The sequence below is a fragment of the Hypomesus nipponensis genome, chromosome 9 (assembly GCF_054491055.1).
Source record: "Hypomesus nipponensis isolate SF chromosome 9, ASM5449105v1, whole genome shotgun sequence".
Classification (NCBI taxonomy): domain Eukaryota; kingdom Metazoa; phylum Chordata; class Actinopteri; order Osmeriformes; family Osmeridae; genus Hypomesus; species Hypomesus nipponensis.
The window spans coordinates 7,579,478-7,597,676 of record NC_140369.1 but is presented as its reverse complement, the minus strand read 5'-3'; the positions used below and the strand labels follow the sequence as shown (position 1 = coordinate 7,597,676).

Here is an 18,199-nt window from a genome sequence, read left to right as displayed (position 1 = left end):
CTTCGTTTGAAAAGGTGTAAGATATTGACATGTTTATCATTAAGACACGAGACAGTCAAAAGAAAAATCCCCGTTTTATTTGATATTATGACAATGAGTGAACAATTACAAGTGAACAATGACAGAAAGAAGGACCGGGCAAGAGGGTAGGGGATCTTGGGAAGCTGAGGCTTTACTCTGGTTTTAGTTATGAAACAGGGCTTTCTCTGTCTTCCCAAGCCCATAATATTGCTTTTGGCACTGTGAGATGACCCCCACCCTCGTAAACGGAAAATATGCTATAAATTGAGAATGTGAAATTGAAAAGAAACATTCAATTGACGACAGCAGCAACACAAAATGATATACACATGGTATGATTTTCAAGTAAAACCGTATTTAACACAACTGGTTTTACTATAGGTATGGGTTTACTTACGAACATCATAAATCCACTCCATAATTAGACATTTTAATGAAAAAGTCCACATTATATAAATATTGCAATTCAAATACAAATCAGGAACTGCATCCAAGCAGAGGATACATAAGCCATGTTTGAAACATAAATAAAGCAGGCAATAACACAAAGGACTGAATATTTTTGGTTTCACGCAACACAATGACAAAATGGCATAAACCAAAGTCAAGCTTACAGTGACTGTAAGCTCAAGTTTGGTTTATCCTGATATCCAAAATGTATACAACATTGAAAAGCAGACAAGACTACACTCTTATTCCTAAAGACACTTAAGAGTGTCTGTAACACTGGTGAAAGATGGATGCATTGCAGCAGAATTCTGGACACAAGTTTGATATTCAGTAAACATTAAAAGCCCAATGCAGCTAAAAGGCGCACAAACTGTTAAAACACTGTGTAGAAGGCTTTTTTAAATAACCCATTAAACACTGAATGCATTGTATGCATGTTATGATTAAAAAAATAATTAAAAAAAACAGGTGTGATGTCTTACTTAAAAACATAAAATGTAGTAATCCAATCCACAAAATGTAAATGTCTTCCAAATAACACACGTCATGCAGAGGTCAAGCATGTATGAAGCTTCAAATAAAAAACACTTCCAGTTTTCTTTCTTCTACTGCTAGAGGACAATAAATGACCAATAAAAATGCTAAATTATTAGAATAAGGCAGTGTTGACAAAACGTCTGTGTCTCTTACTGATTACAATTTGCGTGGGAGAGCCAAGAGAGGTAGTATAATAGCACAGTTCACTTCAAATGAAAGCTTCACAGTGGCAAAGGCACCTCTACAATTGCAGCATTTCTGTGTAACCTATTACATTTGCTCCTGCTTTGACATGTTACGGTTCAACAAACCCACTGCAACAAACTTCCACCAGTAGCATCATACACATAGACCTCCAGTTTCCATCCACCTATTTAAGACAAGAAAATTACATCTGAAATCAGGTGAATGGAAACTAGGCTACTGGCACACAAAACATCCAGACATTTATTTTAAATCTTCATTCCTTAAGTGTTATTGTTTTACATGTTACAATATGGATCAATACATTTCCTTGCATTGTCCTTTGTTCTTACTACTGTGTACATAATTAGCCAAGCTCTAGTAATTGCTCTTAACCTTCCGTGTTGTTTATCATGTCTTGAGAAATTAATTTAACCTCATTAACCTCTCCTTTCCCGCTGAGCCAGCGGCAAAGCCTTAGTGTCCTCTGCTCTATGGTTGGGTTATCCATCATTGTGCAATAAAACTTCTGAAGCCAGGCTGCATCAGTGTAGCAGCGTGAGGAGTCCCAATGGTATTATTAGAGTTAGGGACCAGACAGTTAGGATGGGCGAAGCTCCATTCTGGCCCTGCTCTTTCTGAACACAGCCTACGCCCCTGTACCCCCTGTAGCACTGACACTGAAAATGGGCACGGTAAAGTGCCAGCTCCTCCAGCCCAAGTTGGCCTGAGACTCTCAGGCTGCTGCCCTGGCTGCTGATGGTGTGGGATAAGGGGTTAAGGTGCAGGTACACATCGCTGTCTGAGTGTTTGCGTAGACAGCGGCCATGGTAACCACACAGCTTCTGACTACATAGTCCTGCTGCTGTGGAAACATTGAGTAGGTACCGACCCAGCGGACCCCCCAAGTATTCATTGAGGCTAGAGCAGCTGGCCTGTAGACAAACAACAATATGCACAGTTAATAAATTAAAAACATCCAAACAAAGCAGAACTTAATTTGACAGATTGGAAGATAACGGATGCATAAGAGTAGAGATGACATAGGCAGGCTTGTAGCTTTTCTACTATCCCAGTTAAAGTCCAGACACCTACCCTACTTTTGGTATAGGTGGAGTCTCCCCAGAAGATCACCCCAGCTGCTCCTAGTGCAACACTCTCGCCAATAGTGGACACCAGGTCTGTCTGCAGACACAAAACATGATTCATAATTCCATCCATAGGACAATTATTTTACTCCAACACAACATTCCCCCATTCCCCTCTCCTTAGCACCACACCTGTACTGGTGAAGTCTTTCACCAGTTCTTACCATTTATAATATAGGCTTGCATAACAATAGTACGGCAGTAAAATCTGCAAGCTCTCTCTCCTGCGCTCTCAGACAGGTGTCCAAGCGGAAAGGGCTCCAGTAAGAAAGTAAACATTGACGCCCCCGCTGCTTGACAACAGCTCATTCATCCTCAGTTGCCCACAAAAAAACTCTGAAAGTTTTACAAGTGTTCACGCAAGCTCTTTTTTTTACAATTCAAATACTGTAGAACTGATTAATTCCTGGAAAACTGTGCTAAATAATACATTATGACAATTTCATGTTTATTCCAGTTTGGAAGAGTATTACATATTTATAAGATGTAAACCAATGTTTTTACACTCATTACTATTACAGCCATAAATAACACTACAGGCATTCTGGTGTGTATTCCTCTGGGTAGGCCTAATGCTATTTGATGTAGATGAGCCATATTTAGGTTTAGAGGGAAACAGAGGCCACTCTTGTTGAGCTGACCACATGCAACAGGAAGAAAGTAAATAGAAAATGTGTGTTTGCTATATTTAATCATTTTAGACATAATTGTGTTGACAGATTTTTCATTCAGGTATGCCATAGTCCTAAAGCCATTAAGCCACATGTTGTACATGCCAGTATCTGCATTACTGGCAGAAGTTTGAGGGTAGATAAAATGCACCCTACTGAAAAAAATCTAAAAACACACACTGGACACACACTGGAAACTGTTTGCATTGAGCAAATTAGATCCAACAATGCTTTCAATCGATCAACACTTTAAGATACATTTGGTAAAAGGTTTTATTCTTCAGTATCATCTTTTGTCATGCACCTTAGAGCACAACTTCTTCCTCTTGGTCAACTACACCAGTCAGTTTTCAGCAGGCCACGTAACACCATGCAGTTTAAGTTAGAAACAAGAAAAACTATATTAAACAGTCAATTTCATCCTTACGGGTGCCCTCACCTCACTTAGTTGTGTCGGCTCATTGGAATATGTGGGCCGGGTGTAGACAAAGACAGGACGTGCCAATCCATCTCCCACAGATGCTAGACGCATCCCCTCCTTCACCCTATTGCGGACAAACTGACGTCCAAAAGTGGTGGAGCGCAGCATAGTACTCAGGTATACAGACGGGAAAAGGGCTGTGCTTTCAGTCCACAGCCAGGTAAGTTGGTCATTGCGGCCCATCTCCACGTCAGGACAGCGACCAGTGTAGTTCTGTAGACCACTCCTGTAATCATGGTTGTAGCAGTCTGGGAAGAGGTAGAACCCCCACAGCTGGTTGGGCCGTAGGCTTTTGGCTAGTCGCAAGGTCTCCAGCATGAACCTACGGGCTGACAGCTCAAACTCTTGCTGACCCACCATGCCCACCTGCTCAGGGAGCCAGTCTGGGTTTTTCTGTGCAACCAGTTGACGAGATCTGTTTCTGTACACGTCCTTCACATCCCAATTACGAATCCACAGAGGACGCCATTCCTCCCAGTCAATGACAGCAAGTCCTTTGGCGCCTGTCTCACGTATGTATTTTTGCACACCTTCAGGCATCTTTTCATGATGCTCTGTGAGGCTGGCTGCCTGTGGTAGCCCTCCATTCACTGGAGTGCCATCTACATTATAATAAGGATATAACCCCAGACGGTCTTTATAAAAGATTGTGAGATTCTGCCGAACAAAGCCCTCATTAGGTGAGGCGACAATCTGGAACTGTTCCAATGGGAAATGAACACCATGCCGTGGTCCACAATCCTCTGTTGGTGCATTCCATGCAAGGAGCACGGGCTTTTGGGAAAATAGTGGCCATCTAGTTGGCTTTAGCTCTTCAGCAAGGAGGACATGCCAAGGGGCGAGTATAGCCAGAAGCAACCAGGGCAGCAGGCCAACCAGGGCTGAAAAAGGGTATAATACAACACCCATGACCACCTGCCCTGGGAGGTGGGGGGAGACAGAAAATAGGAAAGAACATTTTATAATTTATTTTATACTTTATAATACTATATTCGACTTAATTTCATTATCCATCAAGACATAATTACACCAAGAAAAGGGGCAGATCTTCCCCAAGTGTCAAATTTAGGAGCTCAACAGTGGTCATTGCCAAGACCACACCAGGCGCCTTATTCCATACAGTATCAACTTTAAACCCAATTTAAGACATAGGTTACACTACTTTTTAATATCACGACATTAAGTTGAGCCCATGTGTTGTATTTTTCATGTTCAGATTGACATTGTTGTGAAACGAAATCATTTTGGCAACGCTGAACAATAAACGTGGCTAGCAAGGAGGGCTAACGTGGCTTGCTAGCTTTGGACGATGATTGGTGCTAACGATTACAGTTTGCTAGTGATACCCAGTTAACTAACGCGAACTTGCATAGACAGCATGCTTAATAAACCGACAGGAAATTAGAAATTAGTACTGGTACAAATCCAAGACCGTAAACTTCAGAGTATAATAACGTAAGTAGGTAGCTAACCAAAGCAACTTCTTTTGTACATACAAACCAGAACAGCATGACACCATCTTTACAAATCATACATTATAAATCCAGCAGACAGGTGAAAGGGTTTGTGGTTAATGTCAACTAGAAGCTAGCAGCGGCACATTGATCATGGCTAGTAGCGTTAAGTATTAAATAAGAAGTATTTAGGTAACTTTCAGGATACTTTTTAGTTCCACTTACTCTGACCTGCTGCTGTGCTGTTGTTTTGAGCGAGAGAATATCAGGACACCGGTTTATTCGACTCGTGGGGGGTCAAATAAATAACTGAATGGAAATAAATTCCCATACATGCACCTTTGTATCCACGCATGATGGATCTATTCCGATACATCATTTTAAAATTGCCTATCCATCAAATGTTTTCTCTCTGTATATTCCTCCCTCCGTGTCATCTTTGGCGAAATTTTCGTGAAAACGGTTTCTCACTGAGCACAGCGTGATTGGGTGAGTTCATTATTGTTTGCTTCCGGGTACAGGGTGGTAAAATACAATTTTAAATACATATATTTATATATATATATATATATATATATATATATATAATAAAAAACTGACGTTTTGGTCTGATTGAAATGTCACAGAATATTTACAAAGACCCTAAATAATGTTAGCTTTTTATTTAACACACGCTTGGTCCTCATACCTACGCGAAAGGATTATTGGTTTAGTCTTACTATAAGTCATAGCATTTTTCTTTTTACCTCTGACATACTTTTTATAATGCTAAAATCGATTTGAATGGGGGTTTAATCTAACAATATATTTAATAATATAAGGGAAACATGCCATGCACAGTCAGTATGTATGTCAATGTAAAAATGTATATAAGTATCTGGTATAAATGAAACACCTCCTTCTTATTTTACCTTAAAGGAGTGTGCGCAAATACAATTTCAGTTTTGACAGTTTCTTTGCCACGTACGATTTCACGTCTTACTTTGTATTTACAACATAAAACATGGTGAAGACAACGAGAGGACGCTGCAGACACTGCATAAAAGGATATTCTAATATGCTCTGTAGAAATTGCAATCTGCCTCTCTGCTTTTCAGAGAAAAGGTAATGCCTTTGGGACTACCATTGCAAGTGTACAATGGACACTGGTTTTTTGAAGTTTTCATTCGGATTTGTATAATATTCATCCAGTTTTCAAAAAAGAAATACATTCTGATTCATCAAAATATGACTGTTGGGTGATTATTATTAATGAAATGTACTGTTATAGTAAGCAACCCTCACTCCAAAATAACCATTAATTGTTTTATGTATTTGTTCTGACAGTTTGACAGCAAATGCTGAAATTGTGCCCCCATATGCCAGACGTTGCAATATTACGGTTCCCTAAAAACGTACAAAAAAATATTTTTTTAATTAATCCATCATTATCTGCATCATCTGACTTACAGCATCATCTGACTTACAAAAAAAAAGTTAAGTCCTACTGGATGAAATAAATCATACTCTGACCATATAATTGGTAGGTAAATGTCATACAGGCACAGAGTTGTCGACATACATAATAATAATGTGTAACTTGCCAAAAAATAGGGTCCTTCTCTCAGCGTAGTTTTTCTCCTCTTGAAGGGGATGTTTTACTCTTTACTTAAAGGCAGTACAGGCAATAGGACATAGTCTTAAATCCACCTTCAAATTATAGTGCAACCTCTCCAAGACCCCACCTCAGTCCCTCCCACATAAACTGACCTCTTTCTTGAACTGAAATCACAAGATAACCATAATTCAATCCATCCAGAGAAAGTAGTCCATGTATCTATTCTATTGTCAGAGTGTATAAAGAGATGTTTTACAGGCCATTCTATTCCATGCTTTGGGTGGCTACAATCAATGCACAAATAAAGCCCTGTAATAGAAGCTCACTAGCACTGTATTGTTTTTAGACCTATATTACTAGCTATCTGGCTTGGACAGAGTGATCAAGCTTACCCTCGGTGTGTAATGTGTACTGTATAGAATCAAAAGCTGCTCTTGTATGAGTCAACAGTTACTGCCAAACTATCACAAGAGAAACATGGACTTTATTCATATGACAAATAGTAGTAGTAATAGTTGATATAACGCTGTAGTTATAGTTTGTCCAGATGTTAACTAAAGGTGACATACAATTTTATACAATATTGTTTTACAAATGTATGTTTTGTCATTTATTTCAACTGGGACAATGTACATTTGCTTTTACAAATGCTTTTGCAACTCTTGGGAATAATCTTTTATTCAACAACACATGCAGTGTCATAAGGAAGCTGCCTGAACTCTCACTGTGTAAGGAGTCCACACAAAATCATACAACCGTTTCCTCATTTACCATGTAACTTACCATGTAACTTACTATGTAACTTACCATGTAACTAAAAAAACATATGCAAATGAAGAGGGGCAAATTTGTCTGCACAGTGAATGTGATTACTTACCAATATGAATCCTTTTACCAACCCAATCCCTATTTGTTTGTGGAAATATCTTCAAATAACACTGCACTGTTACCTTTCCCTCTTGTGGTGCAGCAAACAAAGGCTCTTAAGTAAAAGTTTTTTAGACCAAAACCATTACATAATTCAAATAACATGGAGTGGATTTATATCCAATACTCTTTTATCCTTTAGGCAAAACAAAAACACAGGCAGCTTTACAGGAAACCCTTTCCCATGCATGGTCATAGATCCTTCACACACTGTCTGTTTCTTACTCAATAACACACCATCACACATACAGCTGCTCTTTCCTGTGCAGTACTTGCAGTCCTCCCCGAGCTACAGTACACTTTCCCTTCTGTGCATCTGATTCATGCAGGACAGTAGGACAGGAAATTCCTGACAAAAACAAAGGAACACTGCCCGACTGTGCCCATCGTGACAATGTGAGAGATAACCACACAGTACGTCAACATAGACTTGCAGTAACACTAACTTGCTGTATTTCCCAGTTTAAAACATATCTGTTTAGAATAGCTTTGACTGATTTTATTCCACGATCTGTATGTTTGATGGTTTTCATTTTGTTGTTCATGTGTTTTTGTGCTGTAAGGTGTCCTTGAGTGCCTTGAAAGGCCCTGGTGCCAAGGACATGTCACAGTCCACTGCACATACAGGCCCTGGACGGTCACCTGCAGCTTTCAGGGAAAAACCATCTCCCACATCCAGTGCATGGGTCAAAACAACAATAAAACATACACAGTTGTAGTGTAGTAGGCTACATATTTCGATTTCAAGCTAACATTGGGGGGATTTTTTTGGGGGGAAGATAAAATAACAAACATTTCTTTTAGCTTAGTTTCTTAAAGTACATTAAGTCACAGTGCCATTGTTGAGGATCATCTGGTGGCAATCATACAAACACAATTTGAATCTGAAACATAGATATACTAGTACACAAATGATGCCTTGGACTAGTGCAATACAGTGACAACATGTTTACTATGCCTCTATATTATACTTGAGTTAATTTAGGATATAAAAGGCTAAGAGCACAAGTTTTAGTCAACTATTCCAAATATAATCCATTGTCACATAAATATCCAAATATCCTAGCCATGGTACAGAAACATTGGCTTTTTGATTACATAAAAAAGAGACCCAGACATAGTAGTACATTGAGTTGTTATTTAAAAAAACAATACCATTGTAACAGTAATAAATTAACAGTGAAATGTTTTCTGCCACAGCAGCAAAGGAACAGAGGATCTCTTGTGGGATTCATTTCAACTCTGTACATGCATGTGTCTCTAAGTCCTGGTCACATCATGATCACTACAGCCAATTTATCGAACACCACAACATCATGTTGAATTATTCGGATCACAATGACCAGTGATTGTCTACTCCATGGGGGTATTACTGATAAGCATAGCCAGCTTCATGCATGATGGTAATTTAAGTAGGCCTTGAAAGCATTCCTTCCACAAAATGTCCTGCCTCAAACCCCATGACCCTGATCTTGAATCCTTATAATTTTTCTGAAAGCTCTGAAGGCTTGCAGGAAAATCACATCATTCTACATAATTCCCCTTGCTTCTCAGTACAGATGGAGAACCCCTTCCTAGGACATGGTTTACAGATAAGGAACCATCATCTTAACGCCCACAGTTCAATTTAAACTACACTCCTACATTCTCCTTGAGATTGGTGGATTATACCAGAAGACACTGCTGTAAAACAAACAGGGACCATTAGCCATCATCCTATTTTCCCTAACACGATCATACACACAGGCCTGCACTGTATATATTGATGTTTAGTGTAAAATAAAAGACATCATTCATACATCATGTCTCCTCCTTCTACTGTGTCAAACTGCACAGAAGCCACACCAGAGTGTTCACATGCAGAGGCTCAACACTGGTTGAGACAGCCTTTCCACAAAGGGGCATCAAATATCGTCAAGAGGACACCATGGCGTTTCAGAGCAGGGGGGGGGCATCCAGGTGTAGGCTAGGTTGAATGGGAAACTGGGACGGAGTTGACACAGTGACTAGTCTGAGTCTGGTCTGAAAAGGTGCCCAAGGCTGAATCAAACCTCACAGAGAACAACTGGAAAATCCACATGAATGCAGGGGTTCTCCAGCTTTATGGTTCCCTGTGGGGAGGATGAAAAGCAAACATAATCACTTACCAAACAAACACATTGTCTCCCCATTTCATTACAGGCTGTGCATTTTCTGAAATTGTACGCCGAAAAATAAATTATTATTATTTCAGTCCTTATGGTTCTGGCTTCAGAAGGATTTGCGATATGGCTGTTACCTGAGGTATAAGGTTTTTCTGAATCCTCTTAAACTTGGCCCTTTTGCGTCCATTCTTTGTCACAACTGTCTCTTCGTAGAACTCATGGGCCAAGTCACCATCTTCATCAAAATATAGAGAGCTGCAGACAAAAGATACATGGTGTTCATTATTTGTATTTATAAACACAGTATTCATTATATCATCTAATTATGTTGTGCTGTTTGTGACAAGTTACATTAGAACATTTAATTCAGTGTGTGCAATGCTTTAGAATTCATTGAACTTTAATTTGACAGAAAAAAACGGATGTGTGTGTGTGTCATTAATTGATACAGAACTACTGTACAACAGAATACAACATGTTGATCCATGACTTCTTTGAGTGCAATAGGTCTAGCTCTATTGCTTTCATAGAACTGCTTGCCAGTAAATAGTTATGTGGCTTGCATGTGCCTTGAGAGCATGCCTCAGCGGCTATATTTACCTTCGTCTAGTAAACACGAACGGAGTCGCATTTCGGAAACTTCGAAGTTTTGCCAATGACTGCTCATTTCCCTCTTTGGTTGAATCATCAACACTTCCTGAGCCAGCAAAAGGCCAATAACCTTTGTTTTTGGAGCCACTACCTCCCATCTTCAACTGTAGGACATTATTTACGTGGCCGTAGAGCCCCCAATGGTGATGTGTTTCGCAGGTAGCCCTCTGGAAGAGCACTCCAGAGTACGCACACAGTTTTCAAGGCAAATTAGTCTAAAGAATAATGGGGCGAAAAAGAGCAGTTCGGGTAGAGAGGTAGAGACAGACAGAGGGAGAGATATGCGCCTGTCATCTTCAGCAATTAGTGTATTATTGCACTGTTATGTTCAAACACAGACATTGTTGGACAGGTCAGGCCTCTAATCGTTATAACGCTTCCTAATAATCAAAAATATTTAAGTTTCCCAGTCAGTAATAGGCCATCTCTAGCTTGAATTACCATTGCACGCTGAGTTTAGTCATTACTTTAACCAGGTTAATGCTAGTAGTTCGGTAGACTGCTTATTCTACTAACTTTGTAGCAGCTAACGAGTATTAGCCACCTGATCTCACTTAGCGTCAGTAACTACGCGAAGCCTAGTCTTTCAACCACCCAAACGGAACCGTACTCAGCTCCTTATTCGTTAGCCTGACAACAAGCTAGCTAGTTGTTACACCTGCTATGTCATACTACAGAACCCGGGGCTTGAGTAATGAAGTAAAAATATATATTTAAAAGCTACTCCAGTCTGACACCTTGAATTTTCTAACGAAATACTAGTTAACTAAATCAATGCTACGACAGTCAAGGCGACCACCACATGACCACCACGTCTTCTGTCTGGCAGCTAGCACTAGAACAAGCTGGGTACTTAACGTTTGAGCTACAAGCTACAGAGCTAGTTTTAGCTGTCAAACAAACACTTGCCACTCACACTATTACAGTACAAGCTACTGGCTAGCTACGTGACTTGTGTGGCAGGAATATTTGCTTCACAAACGTACCCCGTGTCACTTTTTCCAACTGAGTCTAGAGGCTTTGACTTTTGGAGTTGTATCCTTAACGAGATGAACCGTCCACAACTATAATGAAATAAGCTAGGTTGGAATGGTAGGGTTTTTAGCTACTGCTGCAGACAGCTAGTTGCCTATCCACTGTCAAGCTAGCTGGGTGTCCTACTTCGCTTCCGTTCCTGTGTGTGTCACTTCCGGGGCAGCGTAGACCAGATGCTGCATGTACTAGTATCGTCGTGCAACCGCAGTTTTTGTGTGTGTCTGTAGCATAGACTGGCCTGTCGTCGTGCAGCAACGAGGCAAGCGAAGATGTGCGGAAGGACCGCATGCACCCTAGCCCCAGACGAAGTTTGCCGTGCCTCTCGCTACCGAGATCGAGCGGGGCAACGTCGACAACCGAGATGGAAGGAAGGGGATTCTGACAAATACCGACCCTCCTACAACAAAAGTCCTCAGTCCATGAGTCCCGTCTTGCTATCACTGAGACATTTTGATAAGGTATGAGGAGGTTATCTAGAACCAATTCCGTCCCACCCTGTTAGAAAATCTGCTACAATTCACATTTACAAATTATTATTCTTCAGAATGCCCCAGTTGACGAGTGTGTGCTGGCAGCAATGCGTTGGGGCCTGGTTCCCTCCTGGTTCAAAGAAAGTGACCCAAGAAAGATGCAATACAATACCAACAACTGCCGCAGTGATACATTGCTAGAGAAGAAGTCGTACAAGGTGCTGAGTGAGTCATACGTTACCTAGTTGTTAGAATATCCCACTGATAATGTTCCACGGTGTGTTTTCACTGTCGACAACTTTGGCTTTGTGTTTGTAAACCAATGTTTGTGTTTCCCCAGGATCCCCTGTTGAAAGGGCAGCGGTGTGTCATTCTGGCCGATGGCTTTTATGAATGGAGGAGACAGGAGAAAGACAAGCAGCCGTTCTTTATATATTTTCCACAGGTACACAAGCAGGAGAAAACCGAGGAGCAGGAGGCCCTTCAAAAGGAGAAAACACTGTGCTCTCTTGAGGTACGTTCTCTTGAGCAAAAAAAAGGTCTGCTCAATCTTCACCTGCTCCATTAACAATAGTAACACGTGATAACATTCAGCTATGTATACATTTGTGTGTTTGTTCTGATTAGTTACAACAATGCTGTCTTGTGTAGGAAGACAAGGAAGAGTGGACAGGGTGGAGGGTTCTAACCATTGCTGGGTTGTTTGACTGCTGGATGCCCCCAGGTGGTGGAGATCCACTCTACACCTACACTGTCATCACTGTAGATGCATCCCCTAACCTGCAATGCATTCATGACCGGTAAGGACGATTCCATTGGTTAGGCATCCCATTGTTCACCAGCAGCAACAGCTTGCAAAAATGTGTTATGCATGTTTGCTTTGTCTAAATATTTTGGGGGCTTTAGAGGGGAGGCTCATTGTAAGGCTGAATGTTACCAAAATGAACATCAACAACATTTGTAAACCAGTATGAACAACAGGTTAAAGTTCTTATGAGTGATATTAACACTGAACTATACTTTGACTGTAGGATGCCTGCTATTTTGGATGGAGAGGAGGAGATTAGAAGATGGCTGGATTACGGTGAGGTGAAGTCATTAGAAGCCCTTCACCTGCTTCAGTCTAAAAACACTTTGACCTATCATTGTGTCTCATCATTGGTGAACAACTCACGCAACAACTCTCCTGAGTGCCTGCAACCTGTGGATGCTCAGATTAAGAAGGTAACTGTCACAGAAACACATTATTTGATTTAATGAACTATATCTTATAACATAAATTTACAATTTTAGTTGTATATGTTTTCTGACAGAGATGTCCTTTTAACAAATACCCATTAAAACAAAGTTAATCAAAAAGAGTATACCTTTCAATCTTCCTTTGGAACCTATACAACAATTCTAGGAGCCCACAGCCAGCAGTAAAATGATGATGAGCTGGCTGAAGGGTAGCAAATCCTCCAAGAGGAAGGAGCCAGACTCTGAGGAGACCAAAGAGGAGGAGCATAAGGGAGCTCCTAACCTCCCTATAAAAACCAGTCCAGAGAAGAAGACCAAGCCTGTAGGGTCCCTCCAGCAGTGGCTGCAGGGAGCTGGCAAGAAGCCACGGACTAACTGAGCAGGGCAGATTATTCATCTTAATTTAGTGCAGGGCTGTCCAATCTTGTTCCTGGTGAGCTACCATCAAGCAGGTTCTGTCTCCAACCCCCTTTTGTCATGTATCCAGCGGCCTACAGCACTGTAGCTCTCCAGTAACAGGACTGGTTAGCCTGCCCTATTTCATTAAACGTATATATTTCTGTAGGTAAACCATGATGTGCAAGGCCATGTCAGCCTATGGTAGGTATGCATTTGGTCTGTTAAAAATGTGTACAATATTAAATAAAAACATTTTATTCAAGAATTGTTTTATTATCATTATTACCTCAAACATTGCAAATACTTTTTCAAAGAATGTAGATGCGATGCATTTACCATTTTAAGATGAATCCTTACATTTCCCCCATGGTTTTACAGTTTTTGATGAGATGCCATTTAATTTTAAATGTAACATATTAACAAACAATAAAAGATCAGATCTGTTAAAAGAAATATCAAGCATTTGAACTGTTTGCCAACTTGAGCTATCAGCAGAGATATGGAGTATGGCAAAGACATGCTTTTTGCCACTGCCATAAATTTGAAAGAGGTTTACATATGAACAAAGTCTTACAATAGTTGACAGAGGAAAGAGAGAAGACCCTACAGAGGAACTTAATGACTAGCGGTCACATTCATGTTACAGAAACACCTTGTCACTTTCCCAATTGTACCATGTTATACATCATGGAAGGTCTTCCTTTGTACCCCTCATGTTAAACCTCAATGTTGACCAAAATGATTTACCTTCCAAACTGAGGCATAGCGTCATTTTGACCATTCAGAAACAGCAAACGACTAGTTTGTTAGGGTATCATTGAGGTAAAGGAACAGTGTACCACACTGCTACAGCTTTGAGCTGAAATAGTTAATTTTGACTTGGATTTCATCTGAAGTCTCTGATTGTGTTTAAATGAAAAAGTGCTAAGGTAATGCTTCAAACAAAACAGTTTGTCAGAGTTGCCATTTTACTTCCAAGCCAATTATCACTTGTATCTGTGGGTTGCACATCAACAGTATTCACACACATACGTTCACACATTGATATAAATTACTCACTCTGACCTGTCACAACAGCCTTTCTTCACACTTAAACTCTGGGAAAGAACAGCCATGTCAAAATCCGCCCTTAAACAGTTGTGGGAATTTATTTCAGGCAGTGCACGTGAGGCTTGATGGTGCCATGGAAACAAGAATAGAAAGGTGTTTGAGCCTAGTGAAAACTTATCTGAGGGGGTATTACAATACATTGAAAATAAATGCTTTTTGGGGGGCCTTAGAGACTCAAAGCAAGTAAGTGTTGTGTACATATGAATGTGAGTACAGTGTGTGTTTGTGTGTGTGTGTAGTATACTCTACAAGAGAAACCCTGCTCATATCTCCAAAGGCCAGTGATAATATTGGGGCAGAGGGGGGCACACAGTGGCGTGTGGAGAGAGGGTATAGACAAGGCAAGACAGGGTAGTGGGGCCAGTGTGTACCTCAGGGCCCTCAGCAGCTGCAGGTCTCTGCAGACGGCTTGGCTCGCTCGTTCCTGTCCAGCTTAATTGGTTCAGGAAACTCATTATACAATTCCACTTCAGTTTCCTACACCACAAAAGAGGGGGGAAAAAACAAACAATTTTATGTATACATACATACATACATTTACATAGACTTAAACAACCCTGGAAATGAAAGAGGACTGACAATAAAACACAGACAAAAAAACAAGAGAAGCATGCAACATAAAACATCTTGGTCAAAGCCTTCATCTACTTCCTTTTGAAATTACCTGTTTCAGAGCGTTGCGCGCAATAGTCTGAAAAGCTTGTTCCACATTGATGGCCTCTTTGGCACTGGTTTCAAAGTAAGGGATGTTGTTCTTGCTCTGACACCAGGCCTGCGCTCGTTTGGTTGTTACCTGACAAGTCAAAGAAAATAGGAAGGTTGTATCCTGAGCAGTGTTGAGAAACAGCAGTGTGGGGATGGTTTACGGGGGGGGGGCAGGGGCAGGGGCGGGGGGTGTTATGTCAGTGGGAGAGCATTTGCCTGCAGATCCAAAGGTTGCAGTTTGAAATACCCCCTGTACATCTCTTTGGATAAAAGCTACGAATACATTACATTATAATTTGTAAAACAACCCTTAAAAAACAATTATCAAATAGGAAATGATTTCAGTACTTGGATGGCAGAACTGACCTGTCTATTCTCCAGGTCGATTTTGTTGCCTAGTACCACAAAGGGGAAGTTCTCTGGGTCTCTGGGACTGGCCTGGATCAGGAACTCATCTCTCCAGCTGTCTAAGGTCTTGAAGGTATTGGGAGCCGTCACATCAAACACCAGCACACAGCAGTCCGCCCCACGGTAGAACGCCACACCCAGTGACTGGAACCTCTCCTGCCCTGCTGTATCCCAGATCTGGAAAAGGGAACATGAGCGAGCCTGTAAAGTGGACTCACTGACATACTGTGTGCTCTCAAATGATAGGAACAGATAGTAAATGCAAGTGAATTGCATTTGGTTCCCCAGTACCTGCATTGTGACAAGTCTGTCATCCACCATCACTTCTTTTGTGAGGAAATCAGCTCCTATTGTGGCTTTGTACTGGTTACTGAACTTCTTATTTACATACTGGTTCATCAATGAGGTCTTACCAACTCTGAAAAAAAAAAAACAGGGAGACAAGGAGAGATTAGTAAATACTACATTTTTCAATTTCAATTGACATTAATCTGTAAGATTTTTAACCAGTTGTCATTTAGGGCCTATATTTGGCTGTGGAAGGTGGATATGCCACTAACCCAGAGTCTCCGAGGATGATGACTTTAAGAAGGACTTTCTTCCTAGATGTCATAGTGCTGCAGCAAACGGGGAGGGTGAAAAATAGTTTAGAAAAAATATAAATGTATGCAAACCATATCTTTTTACAGTCATTGAGTCAAATGTCTATGACACCATATCAGTGCAGCACATTCACTCCAAAGTAAAGGTCGGCCTACTGTAACTGACCTCACAAAACACAAATCAGGGTTAAATCCAATCTGCATTCATATTCAAGTTAGCCTGCCAGTCTAATGTGTAGCACACGTAACAGAAATCATAATGGGACAACAGGCACAGTGTGTTCCTGTGTGTTGAAATTCTTCCGAGTAGGAACAGCTCACGGAAAGTAACCAAGTAAAGCATGTTCCAGATAGAGAAGAACTCTCAACACAAAAACAACAACAAACACAACAGCTGACTCTGTCACTTCTCTGTTCAGTTACTCTCACAACACTTGCAAATTGTCTTTGTAGTCATATGAAAGACACCCCCAAACAGAAACATAGCACACTGGCAAAATATAGGCTAGTAAATACATAAATAATCATCAGTTTCATGATTGAAACTGACTTTCTATTGAAGTCATAGAAAAAAGCAGTAGCTGGTGGACAAAAATGATTGCCAGGAAGAAGCCACTAATATGGGCCTGGTTTAAAGAAACCTAAAGATGTATCTCAACCAGACATATTCACGTACAGGGTGCAAGTCTGGATATTTTAAAGTTATGGTAGGACTACTGTATGCATAATTGGGACTTTTAATGCATCTCTGTCTTGTCAATCGAATTGATAGTTCGTCGTTTAATCTTTAACTCATGATGACTCATTGTGAGAGTGAAAACAGTTACTGGGTTTCCTACCTCGATAGCTTTTCGACACTGACATTCACAAAACGGATACCACCTCAGATTTATTCAATTTAATTAAATTCACTTTATTGATCTCGGAAGAAAATCTACTATACGGTGGCAACAAACTGCCTTCTTGACCAGATCAAGACAGCAGATAAGACTGGTTACTAGTTACAACATGTACTACAATGCCAAACGACGTCAGTTATATTATGTACACAGTTAATTCTGCCTGTGTCAGAGAGTTACCTTGACTTGTTTATGTAGCCTAGCTAGACTACATGAGTTTGTTCTTAACTGTCTTGTGTACATCTGATGCAATGGTAAACAGAGAACAAATATTTAGTAGATACAGCAATTTTGCTTCGTAGCCTAGCCTGGCTACGTATGAAAGTGTATCACCTTTTCATTACAGACAAACCTCGCGAGCTGTTCAGCGTCAAACATAGCAGCGAGCTAGCCTAACTAGTTAGTATGCTAGATCAGCAGTAACTACCTAGTTGAGGGCTCAAGCTACTGTAGCTACACATTGAAAACCTCCTCATCCTGGCTGAAAAAACTGAGTAGCCTAGTAACCTGTCACTAAATCAAATTTCAAAACAGCAAAACAAAAAACACTTACCTTGGTCAAAACAAATTCCCCGTTTGTTGTCTTATGACACTGGTCTTTCTTCAAAGGTTTTTGTTGCTGTGATGAAACAACACAGCCGCTATGCAGCTAGCGAAGGCGACGGCGAAGCTCGCTAGTTTTACTTCACAACAGTGATGGCTAGTTTTAGTAGTGAGCTGTAATATTTATCAATAACTAGTTAGCTACCTAGTTATCTAGGTCTGCGATGTAATGTTAAATGTTGTACTCTGAGCTCGAGAGCTACGTGTTAGCCGGTGACAATTATATCTCAATTTTAATTCTAGGCTAGGGTTAGCGAGCAGCTTCTTCCAAAACAACCTCTGCTCTGTGTCAGCGGTACTTGACGTAATCAGACAGATGTTCAGGACACGCCCTGAGGATAAGGCTATGTCATTTTCAAAGATGTGTGTGTGTACACGTGTGAAATTAATATAAATATACTGTAAAAAAAAAACTGCGGTGTTGAGGGGGGCGGTGGAATTGAGTAAACCGTAAAAATTTTAGCA

At 40.6% G+C, this 18,199-nt stretch overlaps 4 protein-coding genes across 8 annotated transcripts; 1 reads left to right on the top strand and 3 right to left on the bottom strand.

Moving 5' to 3' along the window:
* Positions 1-57: 57 nt before the first annotated feature.
* LOC146272589 (hyaluronidase-2-like) lies at positions 58-5,421 on the bottom strand. Of its 5 annotated transcripts, none has more exons than XM_084706102.1 (4): positions 5,171-5,421; positions 3,450-4,411; positions 2,287-2,376; positions 58-2,126 (listed from the first exon to the last, which is right to left on the bottom strand). In XM_084706102.1, the coding sequence occupies exons 2-4, from the start codon at positions 4,398-4,400 to the stop codon at positions 1,737-1,739; spliced, it is 1,431 nt and encodes a 476-aa protein (XP_084562228.1). In that variant the 5' UTR covers positions 4,401-4,411; positions 5,171-5,421; the 3' UTR covers positions 58-1,736. The 5 variants fall into 5 exon arrangements, with proteins under 5 accessions (XP_084562228.1, XP_084562229.1, XP_084562231.1 ...); XM_084706103.1 differs by having other exon boundaries at positions 3,450-4,406; XM_084706105.1 differs by having other exon boundaries at positions 5,177-5,421.
* A 3,166-nt stretch (positions 5,422-8,587) lies between these two features.
* On the bottom strand, positions 8,588-11,399 carry tusc2b (tumor suppressor 2, mitochondrial calcium regulator b). The gene is made up of 4 exons (XM_084703967.1): positions 11,251-11,399; positions 10,214-10,479; positions 9,748-9,868; positions 8,588-9,580 (listed from the first exon to the last, which is right to left on the bottom strand). The coding sequence occupies exons 2-4, from the start codon at positions 10,360-10,362 to the stop codon at positions 9,515-9,517; spliced, it is 336 nt and encodes a 111-aa protein (XP_084560093.1). The 5' UTR covers positions 10,363-10,479; positions 11,251-11,399; the 3' UTR covers positions 8,588-9,514.
* Positions 11,400-11,451: 52 nt separating this feature from the next.
* On the top strand, positions 11,452-13,672 carry hmces (5-hydroxymethylcytosine binding, ES cell specific). Its single transcript, XM_084703965.1, has 6 exons — positions 11,452-11,757; positions 11,844-11,987; positions 12,110-12,283; positions 12,421-12,569; positions 12,801-12,993; positions 13,175-13,672. The coding sequence occupies exons 1-6, from the start codon at positions 11,569-11,571 to the stop codon at positions 13,385-13,387; spliced, it is 1,062 nt and encodes a 353-aa protein (XP_084560091.1). The 5' UTR covers positions 11,452-11,568; the 3' UTR covers positions 13,388-13,672.
* LOC146272586 (ras-related protein rab7) lies at positions 13,660-18,142 on the bottom strand. Its single transcript, XM_084703966.1, has 6 exons — positions 17,685-18,142; positions 16,191-16,247; positions 15,922-16,048; positions 15,589-15,807; positions 15,182-15,310; positions 13,660-14,994 (listed from the first exon to the last, which is right to left on the bottom strand). The coding sequence occupies exons 2-6, from the start codon at positions 16,241-16,243 to the stop codon at positions 14,899-14,901; spliced, it is 624 nt and encodes a 207-aa protein (XP_084560092.1). The 5' UTR covers positions 16,244-16,247; positions 17,685-18,142; the 3' UTR covers positions 13,660-14,898.
* Positions 18,143-18,199: the final 57 nt, after the last annotated feature.

Bases quoted from the DNA above. Each gene is read 5' to 3' on its own strand.
- LOC146272589 (XM_084706102.1), bottom strand. From the start codon at position 4,400: ATGGGTGTTGTATTATACCCTTTTTCAGCCCTGGTTGGCCTGCTGCCC. The intron at 2,377-3,449 runs GTGAGGGCACCC...TTGTGTCTGCAG, and splicing joins AGCCGACACAACTAAGTGAG to ACAGACCTGGTGTCCACTAT. The intron at 2,127-2,286 runs GTAGGTGTCTGG...GTTTGTCTACAG, and splicing joins CCACCTATACCAAAAGTAGG to GCCAGCTGCTCTAGCCTCAA.
- tusc2b (XM_084703967.1), bottom strand. From the start codon at position 10,362: ATGGGAGGTAGTGGCTCCAAAAACAAAGGTTATTGGCCTTTTGCTGGC. The intron at 9,869-10,213 runs GTAAATATAGCC...TTTTGTCTGCAG, and splicing joins TTCGTGTTTACTAGACGAAG to CTCTCTATATTTTGATGAAG. The intron at 9,581-9,747 runs GTAACAGCCATA...TCCTCCCCACAG, and splicing joins AGAAAAACCTTATACCTCAG to GGAACCATAAAGCTGGAGAA.
- hmces (XM_084703965.1), top strand. From the start codon at position 11,569: ATGTGCGGAAGGACCGCATGCACCCTAGCCCCAGACGAAGTTTGCCGT. The intron at 11,758-11,843 runs GTATGAGGAGGT...ATTATTCTTCAG, and splicing joins CACTGAGACATTTTGATAAG to AATGCCCCAGTTGACGAGTG. The intron at 12,284-12,420 runs GTACGTTCTCTT...TGTCTTGTGTAG, and splicing joins AAACACTGTGCTCTCTTGAG to GAAGACAAGGAAGAGTGGAC.
- LOC146272586 (XM_084703966.1), bottom strand. From the start codon at position 16,243: ATGACATCTAGGAAGAAAGTCCTTCTTAAAGTCATCATCCTCGGAGAC. The intron at 15,808-15,921 runs GTACTGGGGAAC...TCCCTTTTCCAG, and splicing joins ACAGACTTGTCACAATGCAG to ATCTGGGATACAGCAGGGCA. The intron at 14,995-15,181 runs GTAATTTCAAAA...TTTGTGGTGTAG, and splicing joins CGCGCAACGCTCTGAAACAG to GAAACTGAAGTGGAATTGTA.